Genomic DNA, 27,479 nt, shown 5'->3' with positions numbered 1-27,479 from the left:
ATGACCTTTTATTTATTTCAAGAGACATGCAAAATTTCAGACTCAAAATGGTGTGGAAATATTAATACTTTCTTCTGTAGGACTCATTCTCTGGAGAGGGGCATATCTCTTAGGAAAAATGAAAAGGTTTCAATCCTGTGTTCTTTTGCAAAGATTTTGGTCTAATTCAGTTTTATGTGCCATCCATATGTGAGTTGTAAAGTAGTTTTCATTCTGTCTTAGCAACTGCTTTACAAACTGCTCTCTTGGTGATTTAACCTTACCTTCAGTGAAAGCTCTGCATGGAAGTTGTTAATGGAATATGTACATAAAGGCTTTTAGAACTCCTTTTCCTCTTGTAGGTTGAGGATTTTATCCCAGCCTGCATGTTGAGGACTGGGTACTGACATTGTTTTGGATTGAACAAGAGAGTTGAGTTGTTGTCCAGGACTCAGGAAGGGGTGTGATGAACAAGGAAGCCTGTGAGGCCAGGATCAAAACTCACATTCTTGCTGATGTCTCTGATGAAGCCAATGCCCTGTACACGAGGATCATAATTCATTAAAAAATTGATGTGCAGTTTGCATACCTGAGAGTAGTGAACGCAGTGTCTGTTCTCTGGGACAGAGGAGGAGGGTAGATTTTACTAGAAACTGCATTGACCATATAGCTTCATATCCTGTATTAAATGTAGCTGTCACATCATAATCCATTGTGTATCTCACATTCTTCCCTTGGAAGCTGATATCTAACCTGGCTGTGTATAGACAATTAAATTCAAACACTGAGAACCTCAAAATTACTGGCATTTGACTTTGGGGTATTTAATTCTTGCATTGTTTCCTGTAGATGTTGTTAGCTCTGAGTATTCAGAGGTTGATGGCATGAGAAAGTGATCCTAAACACTTCCATAAACTGGCCACAAAACCAACACTGACCAAGTACTGATGTTATTAGAATAGGAACTCTGGGCAGAGCCTGGTCTACATCCTTTACCACCGAGGGTCATTTAGAAATGGAAGGGCTGCCCTGTCTCTTCTGGCTGTGGGTTTTCAGTCTCCCCACTGCAATCTCTCATCGTCTTCTGTTGCTTTTTTCTCTCCATGGGTCTTGTTCAGCCTCCTGTCTCTTCAGGGAAGCCAGGGAGGGTGTGAAGTGGGCTCCATGGAGAAGAAAGAGGGGGAACAAATGAAAACATCTCTCCTTGTAGAATCTTTAACCTGTCATATCTTCTTGGCTCTTTATCTAGAGACTTATCTCCCTCTCATGAACCCAAACATACTTATATTAGAGCTAATTTAAGTTTGGATTTCTTTCTGACTGTAGACATTTTCTTAATCCTGTATGTGTAAAGAATCATCATTTGTATCTCTGTAACATTACCTTTCTGTTTAAGGGTTAGAGGTGGAGGATTGTGATATAAGTAGAGGTTTTACATTTATGCTTCAAGAAGAGGGGTGAACACAAAAAATTGGAGTTATTTTTGGATCTTACATAGCAGAACACATGTAAATCAGTTTCTGAATGTCGTCCTCTTGGTGAAAAAATAGTACAGAGAGGAGTCAAGATATGTCCAGAAAGTTTAGAATGGTAACAGTCTGCTTTAATCAGATGGTTAGGTAGCTCTGCTATTTGGCCTTTTTCTTTTGTTCATCTTGGCCTTATAATGTCCCGCCCATGGGGCCAAGGCTGCTGTCTGCTTGACTTCCCCTGCCAAGAAATTAGGCAGCAACATCACTTCTGACCTTGATTAATAGATGCACTTAAAAGTCAGCGGGCCAGCAGGAGAGGCTTGGAGAAGTCACTGCAGCGCTTTAAGTGGAAGTACTTAAGCTCTGGGACAGGCTTCTCAATTTACTGTTTTCTGTTAACACCAATAAATGTGCTTTAAGATGGCAACAGATATCTATAAAAATAGATAAATTTTTAAAATTCCTTGGTCAGATGTGTTTGAGAAATGTTGTATTAAGCAGAATTTATTTACAGCAGGAATTTTTTTTTAATTTGTTTTTATTGGCTGTGCTGGGTCTTCATTGCTTTGCTGGCTTTTGTTTAGTTGTGGCAAGCGGGAACCACTTGCTGCTGTCCTTGGGCTTCTCATTGTTGTGGCTTCTCATGTTGCAGAGCACAGGCTCCAGGGCATGCAGGCTTCAGTAGTTGTGGCTCCCAGATTCTTGAAACAGAAGCTTAGTAGTTGGAGCGCATGGGCTTAGTTGCTGTGATATGTGGGATCTTCTCAGATCAGGGATTGAACCCGTGTCTCCTGCATTGGCTGGTGGATTCTTTACCGCTGAGCCACCAGGAAAGCTCTCCGAGAATTCTTGAACATTTTTAATTTGCTTAGGGGCACTTTTCCACTTTAAGAAGAGAGAATGAAGTAAGTGACGTCTTCAAAATTCATCTTGCCCGTTTAGTCCTTTTTTTAGGAGGATCTCTGTTGATGTCTGGGCTTCCCTTGTGGCCCAGCTGGTAAAGAATCCTCCTGCAATGTGGGAGACCTGGGTTTGATCCCTGGGTTGGGAAGATCCCCTGGAGAATGGAAAGGCTGCCCACTGCAGTATTCTGGCCTGGAGACTTCCATGGACTGTATAATTCATGGGGTCTCAAAGAGTTGGACATGACTGAGCGACTTTCACTGTTGATGTCTTGGTCTGAAAACACTTGTAGCAGAAGCAGGATTTTGTATCTAGGTGGTGTGGATGAATGCTTTTCAGACTTGACCGTGATATGATTCACCTGGCGATCTCGTTAAGCTTCATCTCCTAACTGGGTGCATCTCGGGTGGCCCCTGAGACTCTGCATCTCCCAGGAGCACCCAGGTGATGCTGCCGCACAGACCATGTGGAGGAAGGAGCTAGTTAACTGTGGATTAGCAGCTGCTGAGCTGGGGCCCAAGAAAGACAAATACTTGCCAGGTGGTTTTAGTAGCCTTCCAGAAGGTTCCCTTCTGAGCCGAGTGAACTGATTGGAAGTTGCTGATGCCTGTTGTGCTGAAAGGGGGATTATCAGAGGAAAACTAGAGAACTGGCTCTCCTTGAACTCCAGGACCGCCGAGTGAGCTGTGGGGCATCTGCTCTGAGTCTCGTTCTGGCTGAAGGCATCACTGGTTCTGTTCACTGGGACCGTCACGGGCCTTTGTGTTAGAGTCGAACATTGTGGGAGAGGAGGGAAGCCATTTGAGGAAAGACTCTGGTGATTTGTTAGAGAGAGGAAAGGATGTCCAGACAGGTTAGATGAAATAATTTGGCGGGAAGACTAGAAAGGAGGGGATTCAGTGGAGGGGGAGGAAGACCTAAATCAGCGTCAGGGAATTGAAAGAGTAAGCGTACAGTCAGGGCTGGAAAGTCGTCAGTGCCGATGCAGGAAACAGCGCAAGGCCCATTAGACTCCGCTCATTATAGGGAACCTGGGGAGCAGGTGACCCTGTTTTGAACCTGCACGTGGTAGAATCCGCTGTGTCAGCACACTCAGAGAAGTGATGAGTTCCGATTCCTTAGTGTGGCTGTTAGACTGTTTTGGGAGAGGAGAGGAAGTGGCGGACCCTGACGTGGCTGTAAAGAGGGCTTCCCAGGTGGCACAGTGGTGAAGAACCCGCCTGCCCATGCAGGGGATGCAGGATACGTGGGATCCATTCCTGGGTTGGGGAGATTCCCCTGGGGTAGGCCATGGTGACCCACTGCAGGATTCTTGCCTGGGAAATTCCATGGACAGAGGAGCCTGGTGGGCTACAGTCCATGGGGTCGCAAAGAGTTGGACACAACTGAGCAACTAAGAGCACGAACAGATGTGAAGAAGACAAGGGGACCAGAGGAAGGAGGGCGTGTGACGCAGGCTGGAGTGTCACAAGCCTGTCGGACACCAGTGCCCGCTCTCTGAGGGCTTGGGAAGTATGCGAAGGCCACAGAGCTCACAGTTCTGTGTGCGATCGGAGCCAGGAGAGAAGGAAGGCACAGGCCTGCTCCTTGTGGCGAATGCAAGATGAGATGTCTCTGTTCTTACCTCCATCAAGAGAATGATATTTCAAACTGGAACTGCATGAGATAGGAGGTCATGGGGTGCCCAGATGCTTCAAGTCCCTTCTGCAAGCCAGAACAGTGACCTTGTGTGATTCCGAAAGTCTGCACATAGGATCACGGCACCACAGTCAGTATTATTTGCCAGATTGTGGAGGATTTATGTCATTGCCCTGGTATTAATGCAAATGTTGTGAATTTTATAAGTTGTGTATGTGACACTGTAAATAGTCAAGGTTAATATCAATCCTCTCAAGTCCTAAAATGAATTATTAACTGGAAGGTTTGGGAATGCTAAGGGAGATAAGTCATAGTAACCAGGAGACACAATAAAAAGTTGAAAGTGACTTACAAGATTTCCACTTGGCAATGTCCAGATCAGACTTCTCTTGAAAACTCTAGGTATATTTCATTCAGAGATAAACAGTGGCGGCGGCACATTGTTGTCATTGACAGAAGCCACTGGAAATTCTGTACCCGTTTGGGAAGGGACCGTGGTCCCAAGAACATGAGAAAAGTCGACTGATTCTGAGTTACTCCTCCAGACTCCCAAGTATGAGAAACAGGACCTCCCCCACATGGGTCAGGCGGATGAATGAAACAGCCTGTGTCCTAAAGGTGCTTGCTGTGGGAATCCTGGGCGTTGGCCTGTAGGAGAGTTTCCCTCCCCACAGATTTTCTCTTCTGACCACGAGGAACCTGGGCGAGAGGCAGAGAATTCTCTCAGAGCTGCACTGGCCTTGCTTTGTCACAGGCACTCTGTCATGTCCTAGGAATTGTGGATGAAAAGGATACAGTCCTGTCCCTGGGTAAGTTTAACACTGTGGAAAGAGAGACCCACATTCATGTACATGATAATAAGTTTGCAGAGCGCCCCCAGAATAACAATGAATGCTTACTGGGACTTCCTTGGGGACCCAGGATTAAGACTCCTCATTTCCAGTGCTTCCACTGCCAGGGGTTCAGTTTCGATCCCTGGTGAAACCAAGATCCCGCATGCCACACAGTGCAGCAAAAACAAAACAAAACAAAAAATGAATTTCCCTCTTTAAAAAAAATATTGAATGCTTGTTGAGCACGTATTACTTGATGAGCACCTTTGTAAGCTCTTTAATATTTTAAATCAGCGGTTCTCAGAGTATAGTCAGTCCATCAGCATCATCCTCTGGGAATCTGTTAGAATCGCAGATTCAGAACCTCACCCCAGACCTAAGACAGCCAAAACCTCTAGAATGGAGCGCAGCAGTCTAATTTAATAAGGTGATTCTGATGCAAGTGATTTGAGAACCACTATTTTAAGCCATTTCATCCTTACAACGACCTTATGAACAGATTTTATTTCTCCCATTTAAAGAGATGGAAACAGAGGCACGAAGAAGTTAAATGATTTGTCCACAGATGTAGAGCTTTTAAATGGCACAGGTGGTCTTTGAATCTAAGCAAAGCAAATTCAGAGCCCTGCTCCTAACCGTCAGGCAAGGCAGCGTCCTAGGAAAATAAGGTGCAATACACAGAAGAAGGAGCTGTAAACTCCAAAAGGTGAAAAGATTTAAAGGAGTAAGACCAGATTTTTTTTGTTTCTTTGTTTACAAACATTTAATGAGAATTAATTGTATGCAATGAATTATTTTAAAACCTGTGGACGTGTATGAATATGAGTGGAACATAGACTCTATTTTAAGATTCTTATAATGAATTAGGGGCAATCCAAATGTAAGTATCTGGAATCTAAAGTGCTTTGAAGTAACCAAGAAATTTTTAAGGGGCAGGGGTTGAGGATTTGAGCGTGTGAATACATTTTAACATAAACTGTTGTTATTCGGTCCCTCAGTCCTGTCTGACTCTTTGTGACCCCATGGACTGCAGCATGCCAGGCTTTCCCTGTCCTTCACCATCTCCTGGCGTTTACTCAAACTCATGTCCATTGAGTCGGTGAGGCCGTCCAACCAACTCGTCCTCTGTCATCCACTTCTCCTCTTGCCTTCAATCTTTCCCAGCATCAGGGTCTTTTCAGGCTCTTAGTTTGTGGCCAAAGTATTGGAGCTTCAGCATCAGTCCTTCCAGTGAATATTCAGGATTGATTTCCTTCAGGATTGACTAGTTTGATCTCCTTGCAGTCCAAGGGACTCTCAAGAGTTTTCTCCAACACCATAGTTCAAAAGCATCAATTTTTCATTGTTTAGCCTTCTTTATGATCCAACTCTATCATCCATACATGACCACTGGAAAAGCCATAGCTTTGACTAAACAAACGTTTGTCAATAATGTGATGTCTCTGCTTTTTAATATACAGTCTAGGGTTATCATAGCTTTTCTTCCAAGGAGCAAGCGTCTTTTAATTTCGTGGCTACAGTCATCATCTGCGGTGATTTTGGAACCCAAGAAAACAAAGTCTGTCACTGTTTCTCTTGTTTCCCCATCTATTTGCCATGAAGTGATGGGACTGGATGCCATGATCTTTGATTTTTGAATGTTGAGTTTTAAGCCAGCTTTTTCTCTCCTTTCACCTTCATCAAGAGGCTGTTTAGTTCTTCTTTCTGCCCTAAGGGTGGTGTCCTCTACATATCTGAGGTTATTGATATTTTTCCCAGCAATCTTGATTCCAGCTTGTGCTTCATCCAGACTGGCATTTTGCCTGATGTACTCTGCATATAAGTTAAATAAGCAGGGTAACAGTATGCAGCCTTGATGTACTCCTTTCCCAATTTGGAACCAGTCTGCTGTTCCATGTCTGGTTCTATCTGTTACTTCTTAACATGCATACAGGTTTCTTGGAAGGCAGGTAAGGTGGTCTGGTATTCCCATCTCTTTCAGAATTTTCCATGTTTGTTGTGATCCACACAGTGAAAGGCTTTAGCATGATCAATGAAGCAGATGTTTTTCTGAAACTCTCTTGCTTTTTCTATGATCCAGTGGTTGTTGGCAATTTGATCTCTGATTCCTCTGCCTTTTCTAAATCCAGCTTGAATATCTGAAAGTTCTCTGTTCATGTATTGTCGAAGCCTAGCTTGGAGAATTTTGAGCATTACTTTGTTAGCATGTGATAAGAGTACTATGGTGCAGTAGTTTGAACATTCTTTGGCACTGCCTTTCTTTGGTATTGGAATGAAAACTGACCTTTTCCAGTCCTGTGGCCACTGCTGAGCTTTCCAAATTTGTTGACTTATTGAGTACAGCCCTTTCATAGCATCCTCTTTTAGAATTTGAAATACCTCAGCTGGAATTCCATCACCTCCACTAGCTATGTTTGTAGTGATGCTTCCTAAGGCCCACTTGACCTCGTGCTCCAAAATGTCTGGCTCTAGATGAGTGATCACACAGTTGTGATTATCTGGGTCATTAAGATCTTTTTTGTACAGTTCATCTGTGTATTCTTGCCACCTCTTCTTAGTATCTTCTGCTTCTGTTAGGTCCATACCGTTTCAGTCCTTTATCGAGCCCATCTTTGCATGAAATGTTCCCTTGGTATCTCTAATTTTCTTGAAGAGATCTCTAATCTTTCCCATCCTATTTATTTCCTCTATTTCTTTGCATTGTTCACTTAGGAAGGTTTTCCTGTCTCTCCTTGCTATTCTTTGGAACTCTGCATTCAGATGGGTATATCTTTCCTTTTCTCCTTTGCCTTTCGCTTCTCTTCTTTTCTCAGCTCTTTGTAAGGCCTCCTCAGAGAACCATAAACTGTATGGAAACTTAGATGAGAAGAAAGGGATTCCAGGCATTGAGGATATTGTGTGCAAGGTTCAAATGTTTGAAACAAGGCATATTCCGTATTACCATATAGATTGGTAGTTCCTAGTTTAAAAGTAGTTAGTGAAACTGGTTGCTTATGTTTGCTTTAGTCTTGGGAGCCAATAATTGTTTTGACCTATTTCTTGTGTTTATGTAATATGTCAGTGAAGGTGGAAATGTGTCTTAAACAATTTTGAAGGAAATAATCTTAAATGGCAGCAAAAGATTATTTGGTTCACAATGAAAAAAATTCTTACTGATAGCTGGTTACTGGAATATATGCTAGGGAGATTACAGAGAGCCTTCTGCTCTGTAAAATTTGATAATTTAGACCAGGATTGGTAAACTTTTCCTGTAGAAGCCCAGATAAAAAATATTTTTGTCAGGAAAATGGCCGGAGGCGGATGTAAACATGGGACACAGCTGTGTTCCAGTAGCACCATGAACCCAGCATGGAAGCTGGGTTTGGTCTGTGACCCCTGATCCCTCCTGCCTCAGATCACTAAGACGAAGGCTGTGGGATGGTCTGGAGGCCTCCGGGTGTCCTTTCTGGTACTGTATTTCTGAGGTGCTCTGTATGGCTTGGGTAATTGAAAAATAAAAACTCGAACTAGTTTCTAAGTCTTCCTTCTGCCAGAGGACTATACATTGTCACCTTTATTGTTTTTTGCAGCTTTCAAAAACTTTTGTACAAATTAACAAGGAACATTAAAGAGGTTGACTTATTTCCAGAGGCAACAAAGATAAGATACCTACTCCAATGTGTGTTTCTTTTGCACATTTCTGACTTAGCAGTAGTATAGGAAAGGAAAAGTGAAAAAATTTCCTCTTGAAGATGCCACACAAAGTGACTTATTGAAGTCTTTCCCACTGCAAAGAAATAATTGGCATTCAAGTGGATCTTTAAGTTTTAAAGCAAGCACATTTATTATTCAGTGTTTAAAAATATATTCTGTATATATGTTTCATATATATGTGTGTGTTTGTGTGTGTGTGTGTTTCATATGCAACCACTTAAAACAGAGTTGAGAAACGTGATAAAGCAAGCTGGGAAGGATGGCAGAGATGGTGGTGGGTTTCATAGGTTTTGAGGGGATGATATCCTGCCTTACTCTTTGGCCTGGGAGTCCGGCTCGCCAGGTGACGTGGCAGTGGGGGAAGTCGCCACTGGCTCTCTGGCATCTGCTGTGCTCTGTAGAAGGTCCTAGATCGACAGAAGGTGGAAGTTCCTCTGGGGGTTTACGAGGTTGGTTGAGGAGAGATGAGCTACATATGCGGATGGAGCCAGGAGACACATCAGTGACAAATACTGAGAGTGTTTAGTGGAAGAGATTGGACACAGGGGGCTCAAGGCTTGGGTGAGCTTTACACAGCATTTGTGTGGATTGAAGGAAGGGCAGGATGTGGAAATAAAAAGATACACAGAGGTCAGAGGTCATGGCAAGGGCTTGGGCATGGAGGTGAGATTGCGCACTGTTGGCAGAGTGAAAATTGGAGCAGCTGTCTGGCTAGAGTGGGGAGTTTGCAGAAGAGACATGCAGCCAGGATTATGGAGACATTGACAGACTGGCCACTTGGGTAAAGTCTTAGAATATTGTTTGTGAGTGCATAAAGAGCATAAACTGTTTTAGAATCAATTTTACTTTTTAATAACGAAGTAGTATGTAAGGAGACATTTTAGGGAGGCTAATTGATCTGTGTGAAGGTGCTAGAGGCCGGAGTGGTCAGGGGCCAGGGAGGGTCATTCTGTTGCAGCCCAGGATGATAATGTTATGGAGAGAGCAACTTTTAGTACAGAAATAGAGGCTGTATTTTAAATAATATTTGAATGGTTTTTGAGGCTTTGTTTGTGGGGAGGAAAGAGGCTGTTACTTAAACATTTTTTATTTCACTTTGAAATAATTTCAGACTTAAATGTATAAATACTACAGAGAAAGCCTTATAACCATTACCCAGCTTCCCCAAATGTTAACATTTTAGATAACCACAGTGCACTTCTCAGTACCAGCATTGACACTCAAGTAGCTCAAGTATAGACCTCATTCACTTCCTGCCAGCTGACGTACTAAGGTCCTCATCCTTGTCCAGGCGGGCACTCAGGGTCGGATTGTCTTTCTTGTCAGTCTCCTTGGTTCTCCAGTCCAGGGGAGATGCTCTGCTTTTCTCGGTTTTTCCTTACCTTGACAATTTTTGCAGAGTACGAGCTAGTTACATTGAAGAATATCCCTCAGCTTGGAGCTGTGTGATGTTTTCTCTTTAAATTACGGCATGCATTTTGACAAAAAATACCCTAAAAGTGCCTTTCTCAGGGTATCATATGATTAATAGCAGGCAAGTGATGTCAAGTCTCACGATGAGTGATAACTTTTATCACTTAGTTAAGATGGATCTGAAAAGTTACTATATGCTGAAAAGTTACTGTTCTTTCCTCTATTGCTTAATAGCTTATGGGGAAACACTTTGACACTATGCAGATGTCCTATATCTCAGTAGTACTTTTATTCTCTCATTTTGGCACCCATTGATGATTCTTGACAGCAACACCTAGTACTGTGTTCTTTGCCTAATTGTGATATTCTTTGCCTCTTCTTGTTGCATTTAGTAATTGAAAGAATTCTGTAAGGAAGAGCTGTTTCCCCACTGTGTCCTCTGCCCCATGTTTGTTTATTCAGTGATTTAGATCAGTTTGGACTCCTGGTTATTTATCCTACTGGTATAATGTAATGCTTCCATTGTTTTGTGCTCAAGTCCTAGATGGGGCAGGTGGGAGCTTCTTCACATTGGCTGCTGAGAAAAGGGTTCATTTTGGAGTCCAGGTGTGACTGGGAAGTTGATGTTATTGCAGGTAGGGAATTCAGTAACAAGTGGAGATAAGTAAGCTGCCAATTTAACTGCTGACCCGAAATCTTTAGTGACCTGCTTCCTAAACTATAAAGGCTTTTCTATGATTGCATTAACCAAGGAAGCCCACCCTGTAGGCTGTTATGCTGTTGTTTGTACACAAAATTAAAAGAAAGATACTTTCCCAAGGAATGAAAAAAATCAAGTTGATGACATTTTGGGGTTTGTTTCCGTGGTATCTATTGTATATATTTCCCCAGAAGTTGCCGGTTCCTGCCGATTTATCTCCCTAGGCAGGCAAGATTGTGAAATATTTATAAGTATTCCTAAGCCCCACTTTAATTTTCTCCTTTGGCTTTTAAGTGGGGCAAACATGTTTGTACTAGAAGAGAATCCTTCATTAGTGGAAAATGTAAATTAAGTCTAATGCTACAGATGCCATTAAAAGGGAGATGTCCTTTCAGAAGGCGTGTAGGAAGGATGCCGCTCTGCAGACGTGAGGCACCTTGGCTTAGGGCTATGTCTGGGATGGGGCGGATAGAAAACACACACCGCAAGAACAGGTGCAGGGCGCGATTTACTGAAACACTGACTCTTTGTTCTACACAAACCAGTCAGAAGCTCAGACACAGACCCCAGGGCTGCTGTTTGGATGGCCTGCACCTCTGCTGTGTTTAGATCTCTGGTGGGCATGTGAGGGAGAAGATGGCGGAGGAGTGCACCCAGCTTCATAGTGGAGGTGGGTGATGAGAGCTGCATATCATGGAGTTCAACCAGTTTTTGTAGTTTTTCTCAAACCAGAGCACATTCAAGCTACCCTGAGGAGCTTGGAGAAAACCCATTCAGGCTGCACTCCTATAGGTTCTAATTCTGGGGACCTGAGCTCCTGGTTATTTCTTTAGGTTCCCTGATGGTTCTAATTTACATTCAGGGTTAAGTGCCTCTGGATCTAGCAGAGACAACTATCTGTGACATCTTCATGTAGCCATATATGCTTGCTTGTCACGTGATTCTTAAATTGGCATATTCGATATTATAAGATAAATGAATGGGAAAATAACTACAGACAGTGGTAAACTTGGTGTGTGACAAGTTGGGTGAACTTCTTAAGCTGTTCAAGTCTAGCTTCATCATCTACAAAATGAGATTAATAATACCTCATAGTTTTTCCAAAGTTAAGCAGTATGTTGCATGTAAAATAATCAGTACAATCTCTAGTACACGCTACAACCACATTTATTATTTAGTAACATGCAGCATGTTACAGTAGAGTGGTCACTTTGGAATCAATCAAAATTTTCTTCCAGCCCTGGCTGTATAACTTTCCAGCTCTGGGACCTTAAGTGAATTCCCTAATTTCTCTGACCCTCGGGGCTCTTGTCTATAGCTGTATGAATAAGTAGGTACACTTCCTAGTGTGGGAAAGTGCTTAAGCACAAAGACAGTGCTCAGCAAGCATTTCTGCCACCTTCCTGCTCATTCTGTTTTCTTATTACATCACAAGGCAGTGGAAAAATCTAGTTTTGAGAACATCATTGACTTTGGTTTGGCCAGGTTGTGTGGAGATGATACTGTTACAAATGGCCTTTGTGGCTGTGACTGACTTTGGGAGCATGACCCTTGGAGCCCTGAGGGATGGTTGGGCCTGAATTGGGACCAGAGCCTGCAGATAGAGTTGGGGTGCCCTGCGCTGCACTTCCATGGCAGTACTTGGCTCGTTGTCTCCAGTGTGCATTATGCTGAACTTGTGATGACCTTGTCCTTCTTAAGCCAACATACTGGCTGGGTGGGATTCTGTCCTTTTTACCTGAATCAAGCTTTGCTTGAAATGCAAGGGTATGCTGGGACTTAAAAAGGACCCCCACCCCAGGTCTTAGAATTCTACTGCACAGCCTCTGTTGTTGTAGTCCCTAGTCTCCTAACACATGCGCCCTCTAGTTGCTCATGGAACTTTTTGACTTCTAAGTATACTTACCCATTTTAACATCTTCATTTCTACTTTGTCAGCCTTCAGAGGGTAGAAGACAGTGGCTGAAGATGACAGAAGTTGTGTTGTGAGCTGAACTCTTAACTTATCAACACATTTGGTAGTTCTTGTTGGTTCCTGTTTGTAATAGAGCAGGTCATACTTCTGTGCTGATTGGAGTGATTCAGTCTTTTTCTTTTCATTTCTCTCTCCCCTTGTAGCCTAAGTTTTTAAATTCAATCCAAGAAGAACATTAAGACATGTCCTTTAAGAGCTGATTAAAAAAATGTGCGTTAAGTCCAGTGATGCTAAAATGTCTAATTTAGACCCAACCTCACAGACTACTATAGTTTAACTTTAGTGGGCACTTAACTTAGAAAAAAATGGAAATAATATATGATTGCTTTCCAGTTATCCTTCTGAGTTATGCCATATTTTTTTTTTCTGGAAGTTCATTTATGAATATTAAAGGGGTGCAATTTTCTAACACATGTCTAAAATATGAGATCTGCATGGAATCATTTAGGGAATTATTTTCTATGGTTCATTAAATTGGAAAGGAGAAGAAATTTGAATTAAAGTCTAATTTAATTTGTATTATTACTAGTCTTCTCTCTATGGTCTGTGTAAAGTCCTGTCTAAAAGACTCAATGCATCTAGCTTAAGTAATTCTTGGAAATGGGAGATAAAGGGGAGAAAAGAATCATGTCATCTGGGCATTCTATTTGAGATATCATGGTGAGAACCACTGAGAAGAGGACGCTGCATCAATTGGACCAGCCACCCAAGATTATAGAGAAAATTGATGGGAAATTGGGAAGAAGAAAGAGACCTCTTATGGGTTTAAAGTGTTCTTTAGGTCCTGTGTCTTTCAGTAAATTGATTTCTAAATTAGAGGATGGTATCTTGTTCACATGTCTGTTTCTGGAACTCCCATGCTGCCGGAATAAGAGCTCAATAGGTGCTTCATAAGGAACTTAAGGAAAGTTGGTTGCCACGGGAGCGGTGAGATGAAGCTCAGAAATGCTGAGAGGAGGGGCGGAACCCAGGGAGCCCAGGATGGAATGAAAACAGCTGAGTGATTGAACATCACGGAAAGAGTGTTGAGTGGAGAAGGCGCATCGTCAGTGTTCCTTGTGCTGCTCTTTCAGGGAAGGGCTGGGAGAGAAAGTTTGTGAGGTGCTTTAGAGCAGTGATTCTGAGTCCTGTAAGTTGGCCCATGGCATTCTCCCAGTAAAATTCCATGACAATCCTTTCACGAGGTCTGTGAAAAAATGAGGTGATGGATGGTCAGTTCCTCCATGTTCTTTTTAATAAGTCTTTGGCACTTGCAATTTTTAGTCATAAAATGATCTCAAAAAAAAAAAAAGTACAGGCTTATGGTAGTTATTTTCAGTTGAACAAATCAGTCCTTTCTGGTACTGTTTGAGAGCTGCTGTCTGGAACGTTTAGGAAACACAGCTCCCTGGGGACGAGTCGAGAGCAGGCTTCTGAGGCGTTTCTGACAACAAATCTAGGTATTGTGCGCTGTCAAAGGCAGTTCCTGGTCGATTCCCCGTGGGCTGGGGCTCATCTAACACTGTTGTCTAGTCGGCATGGAAGCATTCCATGGCTTTATTGACTCACCTTACCAATCTTTTGTAACAAGCCACCCACAGGGGAAGTGTCTGTGAAATGGAATTGTGCAAGTCCAACACTAGTGTCAAGACAGCCAGATTGGGGCTGGCAGCAGAGAGAAAGGAAGCCATTCGCTTTCTTTTGTGGACATGCCCCCACCTAATGCAGAGCTTATTTTTACCTGGAAGACTTCTTTTTAACTAGATCATGTGACATCGTTGCTTTTCTGAGCTGATTTAGGCAACCAGATGAGTAATAAAGATTGTCAGTTCTGGCCTGCCATATTGACTTTTAAAAGGCTGTTTAGGGGGAAAAATCACTTATCATGATGATTCATCTTCAAATTATAAATCTGGTGTGGATGCAAATTTCACACTGTTCAGTATTTCAGTAAGTGAGTGCAAATGCATAGGCTCAGATGACAAAAGCCTAGGAAGGGCTGGTTGGGAATGTGTATAGACTAGATCAGAAGGGGTGAGTGGATGTTTTATTTTAGTACATGATAATTTAAAATGGCCTGTCTGGAGCTTCCCTGAGTGGTTCAGTGGTAAAGAATCCACTTACTGATGCAGAAGACACGGGTTCGATCCCTGGTGTGCGAGAAGATGCCATATACCCCAAAGCAGCTAAGCCTCTGGGCCACAACTATCGAGCCTGTGTCCTAGAGCCCGGGAGCCGCAGCTACTGAACCCTGCACACCCTGGAGCATCTGTTCTGCAACAAGAGAAGCCGCTGAGATGAGAAACCCGCGCACACAGCTAAACAGTAGCCCCCGCTCGCTGCAACTAGAGAGAAACCCTCGCGGCAGTGAAGAGCCAGCACAGCCAAAAATAAATAAATTATTCTTAAAAGAATTAAAAATGGCCTATCTTAAACAATTTCTGGATTGTTTGGCAGCACCCACTCGATGGACATGAGTCTGAGCAAGCTCCAGGAATTGGTGATGGACAGGGAAGCATGGCGGGCTGCAGTCCATGGGGTCGCAGAGAGTCGGACACGACTGAGCGACGGAACTGAACTGACTGAAACAATTTCTAGGGTGGGGAGTGGGGAGCATTGCAGGTCTTTGGTGGAGTGCCAACTGACATTTCTGGATAGAGAGTCCATATATTTATTTCGGTTTAATTAGAAGATAAGTAATATGGGAGCTGTGTGGAGTGGGCCAGAGGCAAAATGGAAGTTCTGCCATAAAGTCTGGTAGAAGGTTCAGAGGCTGGAAGGCCCTGAGTGGCAGGGGATGTTTTGTGAGTCTAAGAAGTGGAGGCGACAGACAAAAAACTATGGGATCTCAAAAGATAGCAAGCTTCAGAATAGAAGTGTAAAGAACTTCTAAACATAGGGTTGGGAGCTCAGTAAATGTTCATTTCTCTGTTCTTTTTCCTAAACCGCAACAGGAAAACATAATAGTTTTCTATTGTGCTTAAACACATGTGGGTGATGGTGCTGCTTACTGGATTGTTAGGTAGGAAAAATTAGCTCCTACAATACAAGTCATTCAGCAAATACTCAATTGATACAGAGATATAAATAATCTGTAATAAATGAATAGAAAAATTCAACACTTCTGTGCACAGCTGTGTGCTAGAGCCTGTGAAAGCAAAGGTGGGTAAGCTGCCAGCTCTCCCTCAAGGAGCTCATGGATTCGTTGGGCAAATGCACGTGTGGAAGGACAGTCAGTAAGGCAGAGCACCCGGGAGCTGCCCCAGAAATAGTCAGAAACAAGGAGCTCCAAAGAGGGGCACATCCCAGTGGAGGGGGGACAGAGCCTCACCCAGCAGGTGACTGCACAGACCTGGGCTTCGCTGGGGTTCGGGGCCGTGTCAGGGAAGGTGAAGGGCGTCCTGATGTGGGGAAGGGTATGAGCAGAGGCAGGTATGTGTTGTAGGTTCTTCTGAGAAGTGGATTTCATGTTGAATCACAGAAGCCGCATGGGGAGGTAGAGGGAGAATACTAGAAATCTGCTGGAGGCCGACTCTGGTGGGCCCAGAAGGGCAGGCAAGGGTTTTTCACTGACTCCTGTAAGCAAAGAGAGACTCCCCCTCAGCTGAGGGGGCTACACAGGGGCTTCTGTTCATGTGAGGTTTGCAGGATGGCCTGAGAGGGTGTGACTGGAGCCTGGAGAAGTCCACTGAGAGGCTGAGACAACAGTCCAGGGGTGCACGGATGAGAGCTGCAATTAGATCAGTGAAAGGGGAAATGGAAGGGAAAAGAGAGTGGTATCAACGTCATGTTGAGAATAAAGCGACACAGACACAAACGTCCATTGTTCTGTTGCAGTTTTTAAAGCTGTGGAAGCCATTCTGGTAGAATATCCTGTCCTGTTGGAGTGAATGTTGACCAGATATTTACCTTGAATGAGAATAAGGATGTTAATCCTCTGTGGCCATTGACATTTTTTGGCTCAGACAATTGCTGGACTTGCCATGGTTGCATGTATTGTGTCCTTGATTGTACAGTGGTACTGAAAAACTGTTTGGTTCTAATTTTTCCCTTCTCTTTCCTTCCAAATAGACTCTATCAAGAAGAATTTCCAATCCATACCTTGAACATACTCCATCCCAGGTATGATTCTTTTCTGCCTTACAGCATTTCTGAAACAATAGTCCACAAATCCCGGTGTAGTACTTGCTAGTTAGAAATCTGCCCTTTGCTCCTGATCACGCTGTCTCCTTCACGTGGAATGACATGGCCGAAGGTGTTTGGAATGCTTTGATAACTGTCATGTAGAAAGATGTTCACTAAATAAGGAAAAAAAATTTCCCCCACTTTCCAAGTCCTTTACATGAATGTGTTACGAATATGGTGGAGTTTGTATATAATAGAAATATTTTCAATTTGCTGAATGATAGAAATGCTGTATTTAAAAAATAGGAGATGTTTTACTCTGAAAACTTTGTGAAAAGGGGGATTATTTATAGGTATCTAATAGTAGAATATCCCCGATACTCACTGAAACAAGGTGGGGCTGCCTTCATTGTGTTGTTAAAAAAAATCAGCTGACTAAAAAAAAAAAATCAGCTGACAGGGTTGTGTATTTTAGAAAGACAGGGGACTATGAGCTTTGTGAGGACAGAACCTTTGGTCTTGTTCACTGCTGTATCCCCAGCATCTAGAATGGGGCTGATTGCTGCTCCATGTTTTTGAATGACTGAGTGAATGAACGCTGTCAGGACTGGGTAGTACTTTCTGTTGTCTGACTTAAGTATTTTTTTTTTAATGGGTTTAGCATGTTAAAAATAAAATCATTTCCTGTCCTCATCTTCTCGTTAGGTTGTGTTTAGGAGGTGATAGTATGAAAATTAAGGGAGTATAAGGATGGGATTGAAGTGTTCAGGATTAAGTTATAGTGAATATATTATCAATTGTCTGCCTTGGGAAAAGATAAAAATATTCCGTCAAAACTTTGTGGGTGCAAAAAGAGTTTAGCAAGAAACAAGTGAACAGATGTAAGCATGCACCCTCAATCTATCTTCATTTTCATGAGCTTTTACTTAGGAAAAGAGTTCATCTCCTTTCCTTTGTGAGGCAACATTGCCTTGTGGATGAAGTTGCCAGTTACAGAGAAAGGAGGTAGTTTATAAAGTGGGACACAGACCTCTCCAGATCTAAGGGATACCCTCCTTCATCCTCCAAGAATCAGAGATGCATACAGGCAAATCAGAAGATTAAAAAAAGAAGTTATATGAAATTTGTATCTGCTAGATGCAATCATGAAGTAGATGAACCCAGGATGCTTGGAACTAACTATGAACTCTGCAGTTGAGTGAAGCTTAAAAGCAAAGCACACAAATTATATCATGCTGTGAGATGGTCACTAGATAGGAAAAAATTTAATTTTCCCATCTTCCAAGATGTTTACATATATGCATTATCAATATGGCAGAATTCATATAAAAATGTTCTTCAGTTTGCTGTATTGATAGAAACATTGTATATAAAGAAAAAAGAAACAGGTATTTTGCCTGGAAATTTTGTGTAAAAGGAAATTATTTACAGTTAAAGCAGTTTAGCATTTGGAAAGTAGTTATAATAGCCTAATAGCTTAAATGGTCCAATAGCAAAAATAAATAGAATAGGTAGTTACAGAGCTGTTATCTTAGCTACGTATGGTAAGATATAAGTGTTTTATGCTTAGGGACTTGGCCATAATTTTTCTGTATAGTGTGTCATCGGCAGCTCACAAATTGTCACATTATTGCTCTGCATTCTCAGTGAATCTTTTGTCTTTTCTATGTAGATTTATGGGGAGAATTCTTCTTGTGCAGGAAGAGCATTGCGGAATATTATCATCGTTCAGGCAGCTGACCTGATAAAGGACAGAGCGAACCTCAAGGGGTTTTATAGGTAACACCGTTTGCTAACACCTTGTCAGAAATTCTCCTTGAGAAGGAAAAAAAACTGAAAACGTGTTGAAGTCATAACCTTGATCACAGAGAGATGGGCTATTATGAGGAGTAGGAGGGTTGCTGGGCTTGAAGTGTCTGCTTGGGAGATTGGCGGTGACTTTTCTCTTAATTAAACGAGTGTTGGACAGCTGGACTCCTGGTCTGAAGATCAGGCGAGGACTGCTCAGCTGCAGGTGTGCTTGGGCTCCTGAGAGTCTGCTCTGCTTCCTCAAAGACGTGATGTTTTATAGTGTTTTTACTGGGTGTGTGCTGTGTTGGGCCTTCTGTAAATACAGGCCCCCTCTCTCAGAGCTCTGTGAGGATCCTTGGAGGCCCCTGGGGGAGAGGGCCACTACTCTGATTCTCCAGGTGGGCGTGAGCTGCCCCTTCAGGACCTTCAGGGGTGGAGGAGGGCCAGCTGGGCATAGGGATGGCACTTGTTTGCCTTGGCAGGTGAATAAGGGTGGAGGTGTTAGAGTAAATGAATGGGCATATGGTCAGCTATAAAGTACACCTGGACCAAGAAGATGGTCACGGAGAAAGTTCAGGGCACATGTCTTCATTTCATGGAGCCATTTAAAGAAATAACAAAAGTAAATGACCAGCTTTTTGTGAATATTTTTTCCAAGTAAAGGTATTAAACCACAGCAAACAATACTAAAACTACAAAAATAACCAGAGAAAGAACCACTATCATTTATTATCATTATTTGTTCTTACAAAAATGAGATTACAATACCATGAAGAATAGGAAAGAATACTCAGAACAAATGATGCCAAAAAAAGTAGGAAAGATTCTCAGGATAAAGACGTTTCTTTAACTAAGTTTAGCTATATCACCATCTCCTTATGGTATTTTCTTTTTTTTTCCACTTGCCACAGATGGGAAAAATTTCATCATGGCCTAGATTTGGGGGGATAGTGCTTCCTAACCTGTTTGAGTAAGAAGGACCCCCCCCCCCCACTTTTCTATTGAGGCATAGTTTACATACAGTAAAATGCACAAATCTAAGGGTACAGCTGGGTGAATTTTTAATTATTACACATACCAATGTGACTGCTATCTATAGAAAGATCTAGGAGGTTTTCACACCCCAGATGATGTCTTCATGTCCCATCCCTATCAGTAACTGTCCCAGGCCGACAACTTGTTTCTCATCAGAAACTTGGCAGGATCTGTAATCTTAGGCACCACTGAGCAACTACACAGTGGAGATGAGAGAACTATAATGAATTAACACTTTAAAATCCCATGTTTAATTAATCTTACTAGTATTTATGTAGGTTTTGACACCTCCCACATAGGTTAGACATGATTCATTCTGTTGAGAAACAGTTCTTTTGTGTATTGTGAATCTCTTTAAAAAGCTCCAAGATCACCTCTATTCACTTCCTCCCATAATGAATTCAAGCCCCTAAGTCTGAAAATCACTAGCTTAGGGCCCAGGTCAAGTAATTGCAACAGGCTGGGATAGGGGCTGTGAGTATAGTTGCATTACTTCATGTAAAATCTCTCTCTTTTTTTTTCTTTAATAGATGATAGTATCAACTTTAGACAAGTCTAATTTTTTTTTCTTAAAAACTAAAACTGCCTGTACAAGCATACCTCAGAGATGCTGTGGGTTTGGTTCCAGACCACCCCAGGGCAATGAGTAGCACAATAAAGTGGGTCACATGGATTATTGTGTTTCCCAGTACATGTAACAGTTATTATACCGTAGTCTATTAAGTGTGCAGTTGCATTATGTCCAAAAATAATATTCATCCCTTAATTTAAAAAATACTTTATTGCTGAAACTTGCTAATCATCATCTGAGTCTTCAGCAAGTCATCATCTTTTTGTTAGTGGAGGGTTTGAAATGTTGTGAGAAGTACCAAAAACAGAGATACGAAGTGAGCAAATGCCATTGCAAAAATGGCACTGATAGACTTGCTATATTAAGCTTGCCACAAACCTTCAGTTTGTAAACATAATATCTTTAAAGTACAGCAAAGGAAAGTGCAATAAAATGAGGTCTGCCTATGTCAGTCTTTGGGCCTAGTTGTGAGCAGACTCATAGGATTCATTTTCGCTTCTATATAAGACTGTGTGTAGGACTGGTCCTTGCTATCAGTTTTGTTCCTGATTGGATATAGACTGAAAAAGAATTGGAACATGTACATTAATCAGGTTCGTGGAAAAGAACCATCCATCTGAGCAAGGGCATAGTTTGAGTTTATTGAGAGTAGAATGTGGTGAGAGTGTGGGTCTATAGTCTAAGGACTGATTAATGCTCTGGGTTTAGAGGCAAAGTGCTAATATGATAGCCTAGGCTGAGTCATTTTCATTTGTCTGGTAGTAAATTGAGGCAGAGTACCACATGAAAATTACTTTCATAATTTTGATATGTTTTCCCTTCATTTGGTACTATAGGAAAAATCATACTTTTTTGAGCCTTCATCTAAGTCTCTAAATACCACTGTCCCATTGAAGGAGATGAGGGTCTGTCTCTACTGCTATGAACTGATTACTAAAACTGTAACTGGAGATGGAAGGAGGCCAAGAAAAACCAAGTGTTCAACTTCAGCGATTAGTAAAATTCTTGTTTTGCTGTGGCAATCACATTGACCTTGGAGCCATCACCTCCGTATCATAACGTTCCTATCTAGCATTGCAGCATTGGTGAGATCTCTATGTACTCAGAACAGCTTCTGGATTCAGTACAAGACTGAAGATACGTGGGGAGTAAGAACTGCTGTGGGTGTTCACACGCCTCCTTTCCAGGCATCTCTGATTTCTCCACCACCCTCCTCTCAGTCCTGTAGACTCAGGGATTTAAAGTAGATTGTTGCTGACCTGGTCCACGAGTCAAGGAGGTTGTTGGTTAACTGCAGTGGCCACTCGTCTCATTTTGTTTGCTTTGGTGGTATTGTTGTTCACTTGCCAAGTTGGGTGCGACTCTTTGTGGCCCTGTGGATGGCAGCACATCAGCCTTCCTTGTCCTTCACTATCTCCCAGAGTTTGCTCATACTGATGTCCATTGAGTTGGTGAATTGGTGGTATTAGTGATAGTGTTTATCTTTATCCCAATGATATTTTCCCTGGTGCAAATGGATTGTCCAAAGCGATTTGAAACACGATATGATAAATTGTAGGTGGGGGTAGAAAGAGATTGTGTACAACTGAAACAGTAGCTTACTCTGAGAGTGAGAGCTTGATTATTAGGTAATAACTACAGATGACAGCAGTCATGCCTATACCATGTTTTAGCAAATCGACTCAGTCCTGCCCACCACACTCTCCTCCTCGCCCCCGAGACAGAGCGAGCCTTTCCCATTGAGAAGGTCGGGCTGAGTCACTGGCCTCACCTGGCAGCCCATTAGATGCGAGGGCTCCGAGGCTGTGCCCAGCCACACTGCACCAGAATCTTCATGTTAACAAGGTCTCCCAGATGACTCCCACTCAACACAGTCATGGGAAGCCCTCTTCTGAGAAACGTCTTTCTGATCACCTGTGAGGAAACAAGCCAGTGCATCTGTCTAGTCACTGTTGCAATGTGAAAGTTTAGTTTGTTTAGTAAATGTTTTGTTGTATCCTGCCATGTTCCAGGTGGTGTCAGACACAGAACAGGCTGAGGAGCTGTATGTACTGTTCTGAGAATGAGGATTAAGATGATAAAAGTGCTTTACAAGCCCAAAGATGCTGGCTAATTGATAGAGGTGTTGAGGAATTAACATTTTGAGCATTTACTAATGAAAGGTGTCCTATAGAGTTAGAAGTTAATGTTGATGGTTTGGTCTAATTGCCTGTTTTGCTGCAATCTGTTTTCCTGTATTGTTTTTAAAAAATCCATTTATTTGACTGTTAATCTTTCTTTTGTCTTACTGCTAACCTGCAACTGGATTTGTACAGTTGGTACAACTTAGAATTGCCTTAATGATCTCAGAGTATCTTTCAGATCTTTACCCAAGAAAGTGATATTTTAACTAAAGCTAGAATAGTTGTTCAGATATCTCAGCAGAAGTGTTTACTACCTTATTTTTCCATCATCCAGGAAAATAAAGTATCTCATGGCATTTTTTCATTCTTTTGGTTAGTGGGTGATTTCTAGGTATTTGTGATTATGCCAGTCATAAAAGATAGGCACTATTTTTCTGTTCTAGAAATACAAATAAATGTTGGCATTTTTGGTCCTTAAATAAAAAATATAGGAGAAAGATAGTCATTTTCATGATACAGGTGTTTAAAAAAATTTTTGGTGTGACTTTTTTCATATGGGAGAGTGGCTTTCAAAGAAATTTCTGCAATTAACCTTATTTCAGAAAGTTTTCTTTATTTGGTTTTTCATCTGAGGCTGATAAAGATGGAAAGGTAGGCATGAAAATATTGTTTGTAATACCCAGATTAGGGCATTCTTTGAATACAGCTGTGTATTTTAAGATGGATTATAGAAATCTTTCTTCAGGTGGTTAGCAGAATCCGTTATCCAGGTTTGCAGGTTTATGATCCAGGGTGCTTTGTGGATTGGTTAGACTATATTAAGATTAACAGTCAAATTCATTGTTCTTTGAGACAAATATTAGGTTTAATCTCTGTTTGAAGAGTAGAAAACAAAACATTATACCCCTCACTGTGGTGTTACTTTGTCTAATCTTGGAATTATCTTGTTCTCAAAGAGACGAGATAAAAATGTGTAAATGGTTGCACCAAAGTTGATCACCACTTATCTTATCAAGGCAGAAACATTGTCTTTCAGTAAAGGACTGCTAAGTTTATTCCTTCATTTATTCAAATGTATGTATTCAGAGAATTTGCTGTGTTCCTGGACTGTTCTAGTGTTGGAGTTTAGTCATGAGTTACATATACATAGTCCCTTTCTCCTGAAAATTATTCTCAAGGGAAGAAAGCAGGTATTATTCATTTGGAAAGATGTATAATTGGTAAATGTTAGGTGATGTAAAGAAAAAGTATAAGAGGATATGATTCTTAGCTTCTGTAAGGAAGTGATATTTGAGCTGAAATCTGAAACATGAATAAGAAGTGCATGTCATTTATTCTTGAGTTGCTTGTCTAAAAAGAACATGAAAGGGATGGTATTAAATTGCCTATTTTTTTGGCAAATGGGTGGCAACCATGTCTTACTGTCAATGGCTTTGCTTTTGTCTAGGAAGAGCTGCGTTGGGTCAGAACTGGTGGACTGGCTTCTAGAACACTGTCCTTTCGTCCAGTGCAGATCTATGGCCATAGGGGTCTGGCAGCTCCTACTGGACATGGGGATTCTGTCATCAGGTTAGTATTACGTGTTCTGAAGGCACAGAATCCTGAAGCTGTTAAGCTGCCTGACCAAAATGTGTTTGATTTCTTAGATGATATTATAATCTAGATGGAAATTGTTTTTGCTCATAAATATTTGTGTTCTCTTATAAATGAAAGTGACAGGTCATCTTTTGTTATTTCTCACACCTCTTGGTATTTGCTGATTTATTAACTACAACCTGTAAGAGTCTTTCCCTTACCCCATCTCTTCTCTACTCAAAATGATGCTCACAATGTTTAAAAAAGATCAGTGGACATCTTTAGTTGCTCTAAATGTGTGACTTGTCTTGCTGTACTTAGAATAATCATCAGAAAACTGACTGTATGAATAGAAGGTGTATGCCATTTTAATTGTGTAAGGAATCATGAACAGCTAGAAATACGATCTATGAAAATAAACTGTTTAAATAGAACAGAAATTTGATGTTAACTAGACACTAAAATTGGAGAAGGAAATGGCAGCCCACTCCAGTATTCTTGCCTGCAGAATCTCATGGACAGAGGAACCTGGTGGTTTACAGTCCACGGGGTCACAGAGAGTCAGACGCGACTGAAGAGGCTTAGCACAGACACTAAAATAGATGGTGAATGTCTCTTTTCTTTGTTGAGTCCCAGGGAATTGAAGAGTTATAAGTCAAGCAGCTTGGAGTCTTTATTTAGCTCTACCACACAGGTGCGGGGTCACTGGGAAACTCTTTTCTTCTCTGGGTTATCAATAATGAGGGTCAGAGAACAAAGTAAGGTTCAGAAAGACATACCCAAGTCCCACTGTGGGAAAGTGGTACAGATGGGGATGTGGGTGTCATCTTAGTTGATCACACTTAGCACCTGATGCTCTTATTTAGAAAAGCAGTTAACTGCCTTTAAGGATTATAATTATCAGCTTGCTTGTGAAGTTCAGGTTTCTGGTTTGCAAAACATTTTACATTAATATTTTTAGGAAATGACTCCACTTCTTTATTTCTTTTAAAGTAGGGGTTCCCAGACTTGGTAGTATTGGTATTTTCTGCCAGATAATTCTTAGTTGTGGGGGGCTGTCTTGTACATGATAGGATGTTTAGTAGCATCCCTAGCACCCCCTAGTTGTGGCAACTCAGAATGTCACCAGACATTGTTAAATGTCCTCAGGGCGGGAAACAGATGCCTCTGGCTGAGAACCACTGATCTAAAACTTGGCATAGTTTTGTATTTGTGTACCATTAAAGTGATTAAATGTACTGCTTTGGGACACTAAGAAAAAAAAAAAGAAATTTCTTCTACTCCCTTGGAATTGCTATTGATTTCACCTGTCCCTTGATGCAGAAGAGTTGTAAAATCCGGGTGAATGTGCTGGCCAAAGTTTCAAATAATAAAAATAGATTGGTCAGTAAGTCCTTTTTCATTCAATGTGATTGTGAGCATGAATGGACTTAATTATGGTCCTATCCCAGCTTCTCCCTAGTAATTAGTAGGTCTTTCAATTTATTACTTGGTTTATGACTCTCTAAATAATATACTTTACAAAATTGATCCACACCTTTTTTGTTTCCAACAGTGGACCAGCATTTATACTTTCAGGACACCTATGTTTTCTACCAGTTTTCGTCTGATGAGTGTAGCTACTTGTACTGTGAGTTTGAAAGAGAAGAGGAGTGGCAGAACGGCGTCAGACTGTTACTGCAGCTTGTGCCTCTCATTCCCAGTCGAGCTGGCATCTGTGAACTGTAAGTAGATGCTGTTTTGTTCCGTTGTAAGATTATTCTCACTTCGAGAACCATCCCTGTGTCTGGGGACTGTGCTCTGCTTTTTAAGACCATCTCCTTTTAAAAGTAATTGTTTTATTCCCATTTCTCAGATGTAGGTTCAGAAAGGTAAAATGCTGAAAATTCAGTCCAGCTAATAAATGACTGAAATGGTATTCAAACCCCGGAAGTCCACGCCCCGCCAGCTGCACCATACTGCTTCTGATTTAATCACTGCTATATGAGTAGATGATCCAAATTGGGAATAAACATGATTTAGCTGAACTTGGAATAAAATAATAACCGGCATCTTATTCTCTAGCTAAGTCATGACTTTCCTAAGGAAAAACTCAACAAACATTTCTGCAAATAATCTAGAAGCAACATTTGGCAAATTAAAACCCATGAATCATTATCACATGAAGACGCTGAGTCACTATATGATTAAAATGAATTTGTTAGAAGAGGTTTTGGAACAGGACTTGAGTCATGATATGATGAATCTGACATGCCTTTGTTTATGCACAGCATTCATGACAAGCTTATTTCAGTATAATCAATCGCAGATTAAAATTTTTAGTTAGTAACCTTTTTATATTCTGTTTCTAGAATACATTGAGATTAGAGGGCAAGTGGTATTAGCCTTGCTTCATGGGTAAGAAAAATAGGTTCGGGGAGAAACACCTACAACCATAGCAAAGATGAATTATTCTTGGTTAAAAAAATACAATACTGAACAATTAATACAGGCTTTTAGAAAAGATAGAAATGTCAGAATAAGACACTAATAGGTTGATTGTAAAGAATGCACTTTGTGTCAGGAACTGTGCTACATGCTTTATATTTGTTATTTCATCTTCAGATGAATTGTATAAGACAGTTTCTATTATTTTAAAGTGAGGAAACTGAGGCATACAGATCAGGTAACTTATCTAAGGTCACACACGTGGTGTGTGGCACGTCCCATGTCTGTCTGGCTCTCACACCCGTGCTTTTAACACCTGCTAGAGTGTGTGCCTAGGAGTTGTGGGGGTCATTCTAGCTTCCCTTCTGAGACGTGATAATCAGAAGCTATAAAAGTGTTAGGCTGACTCTGAAATGCTTATGAATTCAATGCAATGTCCATAGAGGACCTTGCCGTGGTAAAGCAAATTCAAATAGAATGTATCATTCGACTAAGTACGGAAAATGTTCCTTAATGTAATATGCTTTTAATATAGGCCAGAAGTTTCCCAGGAAAAGTCAAGGAGCATTTCAATAAATTTTAAAAAGCTTTCTAAGAAAAAGTCGAATTAAGCTATAGGTGGCTGTGACTTTTCTGTGACTTCATAGACTGGCATTCTCTGGCAGCTGTTCTTAACCATTTCCTGTCCTGAACTTGGAAGTCTGTGCAGTCCTGAAGGGTGTACCCAGAGTAATGGGGGCATGAGGGGTTCTGCAGTAAACTTGCAAGCAGTCCTCATGGTTTAGCTCCACTCCTTTCTCCCCCACTGAGGAAGCATATTGGAATGCCAGTGAGAGGACCTTGTTACAGGGAAACCTTAAGTCTGCTGCAGGTTCTAAAAATGAACCTATTTTTAAAAATTTGGTTCCTAATATTAACTGCATATTACTTGCAGTCTTTTGTCGCCCCGATCACCGTACACAGTGCTGTGCCTGTGGAGTTGACAGTCACTGTGGCGTGCCTTGTGAGCACATTCTTTTTCTCTTGATGTGATCACGTACATTTGGGAGTGGTAATTCCTCTGGGAAAATTGGCAGTGGGGAGCTATAGACCTGTTTAATCCCATATTATAAGTACAAACTATGAAAAGATAAAATTACTGAACCTACTGCAAATCTCTTCTGGAGAGAATGTATCTTTTTTTTTTTTTCCCTCTGTACTAGAGTTATAAGCAAACTTCTAGGCTCTGGTAAAATGTTTTGGGCCAA

General features: G+C 41.5%; 1 protein-coding gene across 4 annotated transcripts in view; it reads left to right on the top strand.

Annotated features, from left to right (window-relative positions):
- The window catches only part of RAPGEF5 (Rap guanine nucleotide exchange factor 5), a 306,460-nt gene that overhangs the window by 96,853 nt on the left and 182,128 nt on the right, over positions 1 to 27,479 (top strand). For all 4 annotated transcript variants that reach the window (XM_061165052.1, XM_061165053.1, XM_061165054.1 and 1 more), the window contains 4 exons: positions 16,657 to 16,707; positions 18,383 to 18,489; positions 23,678 to 23,799; positions 25,361 to 25,529. In XM_061165052.1, coding sequence (XP_061021035.1) covers positions 16,657 to 16,707; positions 18,383 to 18,489; positions 23,678 to 23,799; positions 25,361 to 25,529 — 449 coding nt within the window. Of the gene's footprint in view, positions 1 to 16,656; positions 16,708 to 18,382; positions 18,490 to 23,677; positions 23,800 to 25,360; positions 25,530 to 27,479 lie in introns of those variants that run through there.

The sequence above is a fragment of the Dama dama genome, chromosome 18 (genome assembly GCF_033118175.1).
Source record: "Dama dama isolate Ldn47 chromosome 18, ASM3311817v1, whole genome shotgun sequence".
NCBI classification, from domain to species: domain Eukaryota; kingdom Metazoa; phylum Chordata; class Mammalia; order Artiodactyla; family Cervidae; genus Dama; species Dama dama.
This window is presented reverse-complemented; position numbering and strand designations above follow the sequence as displayed.